The 6,695-nt window shown below is 54.7% G+C and overlaps 1 protein-coding gene across 1 annotated transcript; it reads left to right on the top strand.

Moving 5' to 3' along the window:
- The first annotated feature begins 964 nt into the window (after positions 1-964).
- On the top strand, positions 965-5,107 carry PIM3 (Pim-3 proto-oncogene, serine/threonine kinase). The gene is made up of 6 exons (XM_059816299.1): positions 965-1,093; positions 1,445-1,554; positions 1,721-1,771; positions 2,121-2,484; positions 3,773-3,949; positions 4,113-5,107. Exons 1-6 carry the CDS (start codon positions 1,009-1,011, stop codon positions 4,295-4,297), a joined length of 972 nt encoding a protein of 323 aa, XP_059672282.1. The 5' UTR covers positions 965-1,008; the 3' UTR covers positions 4,298-5,107.
- The last annotated feature ends 1,588 nt before the right edge of the window (positions 5,108-6,695 follow it).

Genomic DNA, 6,695 nt, shown 5'->3' with positions numbered 1-6,695 from the left:
CCAGGCGCGGCGTCTCGGACGGCGCGGCGCGGCGCGGCGCGACCTTCCCGCAGCCGCGGGGCGGGGCCGGGCCCGGGGCGCCGCGGCTTTCCCGCCCTGCCGCCTGGCCCGGCTCCGCCGCATGCAAACGAAGCTCCTCCTCATTGGCCGCGCCGGCAGCCCTTTGAAAAGGCGCCCCTCGATTGGCCGCGCGGAAATGTTAGCGCAGATAGGAGAATCTCCCCCCCCCTTTTTTTGCCGCTAATGTGTGATGCGTACCTCAGACAGGCGGTAACTCCGCGCGCCGGTTACTACAAATAAGTAGTTCCCAGCCCCCCGCCCTCCCCCCGCCCGCACGACGGGGCGGGACGGGAGGCTGCAGTCCCGTCCGCCGCACCGCGGGCGCCCCAGAGCGGAGGGGAGGGGGCTGCTGGGGCGGCGGGCAGAGGTGTTTCCCCCTCCCCCGCGGAGGGATATCCTCGGCGCGCTCGCCGCGCTCTGCCCGCACCAAAATATTGGGAGTTAAGAGGCGGCTCGGCGGCGCCGGCGGCTCAGAAGCGCGCGGGCAGGCACGGCGGCGGCGCGGCTCCTGCGCCCGCCACGGCTCCACTGCGGCGCCCAGCCCGCTCCCCGCCGCGGCGGCCCCCGCAGGGGCGGGTTTCACGCGCGGCTCCGCAGCCCCCGGACCCGCCTGCCTCCGCGGACGGCTCTGCTTCTGCCTGCGCGTCCCAGCGCCCTGAGCGGCTCTCGCCGCTTAGAAGAGGGAGGGCGGGAGCGGCGCCCTCGCCGAGTGCCTTTCGCCGGCGGACTTGGTGCGACCGCCGCGTGGATCTGTGCCGGCGGGGACGCCCGAGGACTCCGTCGGTGCCCGCTCCCGGCCGAGGAAGGAGCTGCGGAGAAGGTCTCGGCGGCCCGCCGCCCCCAGCCGGCTCCGGAGACAGGAGAGCCGCGCCGCGCCGCCGAGCGCTCAGCCGGGAGGACGCCGGCGGTGCCACCGCGGGGGACTCGCCGCCCCCCCCCCCTCGGAAGATGTTGCTCTCCAAGTTCGGCTCGTTGGCTCACATCTGCAGCCCCACCAGCATGGACCACTTGCCGGTGAAGATCCTCCAGCCAGGTACGGCGGGGCCGGCGCCGGGGCTGGGGTGTCCCCCTGCGAGCACAGCGCGCCGGGCGGGGCGCGGAGCGGCCCCGTGCTACCCCGGGGTGCGCGGGGACGGCGCCCGGCAGCCCCCGAAACTTCGGGGTGCGCCTTTTTCCTTTTTTTTTTTGGGGGGGAATAGAAGAAGACAATTTACTTAAAAAAAGAAAAGCCTAGGGCGGAATTAGGGCAGCGCACACAATACGCGTCCACCGGGCAGAGCGTTTTGGGGCTTTTATTATTGTTTTTCTTTTTTTTTTTAATTTTTGGCGAAGCGCAGCGGGGCTGCGGACACTAACGCGGTGTGTTTCCCTCTCGTTTCCCCAGTAAAAGTGGAGAAGGAGCCGTTCGATAAAGTCTACCAGGTGGGCTCCGTGCTGGGCAGCGGCGGCTTCGGCACCGTCTACGCGGGGAGCAGGATCGCCGACGGCTTGCCGGTGAGGCGCGGGATGGCCGCACAGCGCTTCCCGGGCGGGGGCGGCGGGCGGGCGAGCGGCGCGGCGCGGGAAGCTGCGGGCGCGGCCCGGCCCGGCCCTCCGCGGCGGGGCGCAGACTGTGCCCGCCCCGCCGCTCACGGCGCCTCCTTTCCTCCCCGCTCCGCAGGTCGCCGTGAAGCATGTGGTGAAGGAGAGGGTGACCGAGTGGGGCACGATTGTAAGTACCGGGGGGGGGGGAAGCTTCGGGGGTGCTGCGCGGCCGTGGGGCTCCGCCGCGGCGGGGCTATTGTGTGGGCGGCGGGGCCCGCCCCGCTGGCGCGGCCTCTGCGTCGGGGGGGGGGGGGGGGGAATTTGGCGGGGGTTCGCCGCCGCAGCGCCGCGCCCGCCCCTCGGACTGCGGCAGCGGCGGCGGGGGCCCGCCGGCCGCGCCCTCCTCCCCGCCCTTCCTTCCCTCCCCGCCTCTCTCCCCCCCTGCCCTCCCCTCCCTCCCCCCTCCCTCCCCTCAGCGCGGGGGTGCCCCCGGCCGCGCCGCCCCCCCGCTGACCCGCGCCCCCATCTCTGCCCAGAGCGGCGTCATGGTGCCCCTGGAGATCGTCCTCCTGAAAAAGGTGGGCTCCGGCTTCAGAGGGGTCATCAAGCTGCTGGACTGGTACGAGCGGCCCGACGGCTACCTGATCATCATGGAGCGGCCCGAGCTGGTGAAGGACCTCTTCGACTTCATCACGGAGAAGGGCGCCCTGGACGAGGAGACGGCCCGCGGGTTCTTCCGGCAGGTGCTGGAGGCGGTGCGGCACTGCTACGGCTGCGGCGTGGTGCACCGGGACATCAAGGACGAGAACCTGCTGGTTGACCTCAGGACAGGCGAGCTGAAGCTGATCGACTTCGGCTCGGGGGCCCTCCTCAAGGACACGGTCTATACCGATTTCGACGGTACGTGCTCTCCCCGCGCCCGGGGCAGCCTGGCTGCGCCGGCTTTGGCCAGACCCCCGCACCCCTCCCCGGTGCTGCCCTCCCTATAGCTGCGGCTTATCCCCTTTCTGGCGCCTGGCAGTAGCGAGCGGTGCCTCTGATGCCGGGGTTCATATCGGGTCTGCCGGTAATGGAAACCTTTGGACTCGAAGCAGCTTAGGGGTGTTCAGTTGCGTAGGAAAGAAGCGATTCCAGGCAGTGACGCAGCAGTTTATATTTCCCTGTCTTGGAAAAAGCGGGGTTTTTTTTTTCCTAGAGGGCGATCTGTTTACATGGAGCCTTCGCCGGTGTCGGATGTTTCCATGTGTGGATATGCAGTTTTTATATGCGGTGCTTTTTTTTTTTAACTCGAGCGGTAGCTCCCCCCCTCCCTTTCCGCCGGTGTCCTGGAAATCCCGCATTGCAGGTTTTAAAGCGATGGGGGTAAATATGCTCCCTCGAAATGTCTTGATACTGGCTTCAGAGCCGGGCTGGGCGCTTTAGAGCTGGGAAAGCTGAAAATAATCCTTCGTGTGACAGGAGGGAGCATTTCCCCTGCCCTTTGAGTGTGACTGATACAACGGGGGACTCTTTTTTTTTTTTTTTTTGACCCTCCCCGCAGCTGCCGCACTCGCATCTGTTTGTTGTGAAACCCGAACCCCCGCCGCACGTGACACTCAGCATCACGAATTCCCGGTTTTGTTTGGTATCCAAGGAGCCCGCGGGCACCCGGGGGGGTGGGTTGGGAAAGCTGCCGCAGAGGAGCCCGGGGCGGGGGGGCACCTTAAAAACGTAGAAATCGTAAGCGCCCCTATTTTGTTTACTGCCTTGCGGAATTGGATAAAGCAGATTAGCCCGGTGTAAGACGGGTAGACCCGAGTTTCACCTTCTCGCCGCCCTCTCCTCTCCTCCCCGCCAGCCCCCTTTGTCCTTTTGTGTCTATTTTTGGTGTGATGCTGCAGACGCCACGTGGTCAGTGAAAGGGAGCTAGCCTCGGTAAACAGTCAGCTGATGGGGCTGTGTTATTCATCGCAACAAAATAGCACAACCGGATGGGCCAAGTCTGTTGATGGTGTAACCCTGAACATGACCTGGAATTACACCACTAATGGCTTTGGCCCATCAGAAATTTAAAGCTTTTTTTTTTAACTCCCAAATGACAAGGTTACGAATTTAATTTAGCTCTGCTAGAAGGAGCTGAACAATGGGGAAACACCCTAAACATTGACTTTTTTTTTCCTCTCCCCTCCCCCCCACCCCCCCATTTTAGGAACGAGAGTATACAGCCCTCCAGAATGGATCCGATACCACAGATACCATGGGAGGTCAGCAACAGTATGGTCTCTGGGAGTTCTGCTGTACGATATGGTTTGTGGAGACATCCCTTTTGAGCAAGATGAAGAAATCTTGAGGGGACGATTATACTTCAGGAGAAGAATTTCACCTGGTGAGTTGTATAGGGGTCAAGTGGGGGTTTTTTTGGGCTTTTTTTTTTTTTGCCTTTTTTTAAATAGTCCTGTGCATTTGGGTTTGTAGAAGTAGGGTTTTTCTTATTCAGGGTTGTTTTTTTGCTCTCCTAGTCTAAAACTGATTTTTTTTGTTTGTTACAGAATGTCAACAACTGATCAAATGGTGCCTTTCACTGAGGCCTTCAGACAGACCAACACTTGAGCAAATTTTTGACCATCAATGGATGCACAAATCTGAAGTAGTGAAGTCTGAGGACTGTGACATAAGGCTACGGACCCTTGATACTGATGTATCTAGCACAAGTTCAAGTAATGAGAGTCTGTGAATTACTAAGGACCTCGCACTGGGAGGGGAGCTACAAGCAGAAAGACCACAGTGCTGCTGCCAATACGTAGGAGGGGCTAGAAAAATGCATTCATTATTCTGTAGTTGAATCTTTGTCTGAGGGACTTGATTTTATTTTCCCCCTTTGCTGGTTTCTGCTTTGGAATGAGAGATTTCCTTTGGAAACGCTGATGTTTGGGAGTTGCAGGCCAGTACTTAGTCAAAGACTGACCTTATTAAGAAAGCAGTGACCTCTTGAATACATGGTAAACTTTTTTGCTCTCATAGAGCCTGGACTAGATTTTATTTGCTTTTGAGTGCCTTTTTGAAAGCTGCTTCAGTGGGACTTTCTTTTTTGAGCTGTGTATGTCCAAAGAAGATCCAGTTCATTATAGGAATTTGCTCCCTTTAGACTGAGTGCTGGAGGAAGCAGCTCCTATGATGCATTGGAGAACATGTTCGGTGATTGAATGAAGTAGTCCCATCCACTGGTGATGGAATACTTGAACACAGACATTTCACTCCTGCCCCCAGCCCTTTCCAAATCCAACCCACCTCTGCTGCTCAAAATATTTCCTATAGCCTGCACAGAAATATGAACAGGTATATCAGCTTTTTTATCAGAAACATTTATTCATGTTTCCTTTTATCATCTCTACCACTGGGCATGAGAAGCCCCTTTCTCAACTCCCCCCGGCCTTTTGTCACCCTGCGAGTCTTAAAGTATGTATGGGCATGTTGAATGCACAATCAATGCAATATTCAAGACCTTACTTTTTTTTTCCATACCTGTATAATGTGTTTATGTAAACTTGATTTTTTTTTTCCCATGTACTATACAGTTATTTATTGTTTGGAGTTTAGAAGACCTCCCACAGGTTTCAGCTGTGGCTATTTATTTGGTTAATTTATTTGGTTAGAGTTATTCAACACTGTGCTTTCCCCTCCTTCTCCCCATGGGAATTCTAGTGGTTTGCCCATGGCACTTTTTTTCTGCATTCCTGTCAACTTTTGTTTAAAAAAGAAAAAAAAAAAAAAGAAAAAGAAAAAAAAACTTTCTGACCTTATCAATTTTTGTTGGAAGATGGAAAATTGTTGTACAAAGTCTAATTTAAGGGAAATAGAAAGACTTTTTAAAGTTAGTCAGTATGCCTTTTGTCTGGTATTACTGTACCAGAAATGTAAAGTAATGCTGTTTGGAAGGGTTTTAAATTATTGACATTGTACAGTCTCCGTGCATTGGCTCTGGAAGGTAGAGTGGCAGAGTCATAAACCTTAATTTATTTTAATAGCTGTGTTTCTGTGATCTGGTTGCATTTATGCAGCTTGGATTTGGATTTTTTCTTCTGTTTAACAGTGTGAAATGTATGGAGATCATATTTTTTTATACAGGTATTTCAATTAAACTTTTTTTGTACATAACAGTTCTGCGTTTGTGTGCTCACTTTTATCTTCACCATTACTCTTGATGCCAGCTGGGGAACACGTATTCTGTTACCTTCTCAAGCTTGTAAGGGCCTACAGCAGCTGACCTGGAGTTAATAGGTCTAAGCCATTAAGCAGTGACCGTTTTGGAAGAATTAAGCAATACCTCATTTTGACCGTATCTACTTCTCGATCACTGACTGCATTTGATGTTGAACTGGGGAAGGTGTACAATACAACAGCGCTAATGGCTGACATAGAGGGGAATTGGCCAGTAATTGTGTGGGTTTTAACTCTGTAAACACTGGATAACTGAAATACCACTGTACTCATTGTCCTTAAGTATAACAAGGAAGGGTTTGTGTAGTCACTGGTGGTTACTGTTTTCACAGTTGACATGTTTTCTTTCCATTACGTTCAGTTTCCTTCCTCCCGATTACCCCTTCCTCCTGGGGGTGGAAGGGGATTTCCTGTGCCCTTACAGGAAAGGGACGGCATTCTTGGAGAGCAGGGTGCCTGTTTTCCTTCAGCTCCCTTAAGACTGTCAAAAAATACTGGCACATATTCCCTAGTCCTTTACATTCTCACCCACAGCAAGGGCTAAGAGGAATGTCCTCAGCATTCGTCTTGGTGCGTTGGGAGTCAAGTCCTGCAGATTACTGAGTTCATCCTAGTTTCTCTGCAGCTAGAGACTGACCTTACTTGGTCTTCTTGTGGGGGTGGTAGCGATTACTAGGTTTAACTACCACAAAGGGATCTACAGGGTACATTTAAGGATGTGTTCAGTCGTTAAAGGTGCTTTGTAGTAGTCACAGTAAAGGGCTAGCCTTAGAATCTGTTGTTTTTGTGTTATTTCCCTTTCTGGGGATCTTTCTGCCAGCTCATCTACTATTATTTTGGTTCCCTGTGGAGAATATCTCACTTGCTGACATCACATCAAGCTCCTGATGCTAACTAGTTTAGACTCAAAATGG

The sequence above is a fragment of the Gavia stellata genome, chromosome 4, assembly GCF_030936135.1.
Source record: "Gavia stellata isolate bGavSte3 chromosome 4, bGavSte3.hap2, whole genome shotgun sequence".
NCBI lineage: Eukaryota > Metazoa > Chordata > Aves > Gaviiformes > Gaviidae > Gavia > Gavia stellata.
The sequence above is the reverse complement of the archived record's forward strand: the minus strand, read 5'-3'. Positions and strand labels throughout refer to the sequence as shown.

What these genes read in the sequence shown, in the direction of transcription:
- PIM3 (XM_059816299.1), top strand. Translation starts at nt 1,009, where the DNA reads ATGTTGCTCTCCAAGTTCGGCTCGTTGGCTCACATCTGCAGCCCCACC. An exon ending in TGACCGAGTGGGGCACGATT is followed by an intron (nt 1,772 to 2,120) that starts GTAAGTACCGGG and finishes ATCTCTGCCCAG; the next exon opens with AGCGGCGTCATGGTGCCCCT. An exon ending in GGTCTATACCGATTTCGACG is followed by an intron (nt 2,485 to 3,772) that starts GTACGTGCTCTC and finishes CCCCCATTTTAG; the next exon opens with GAACGAGAGTATACAGCCCT.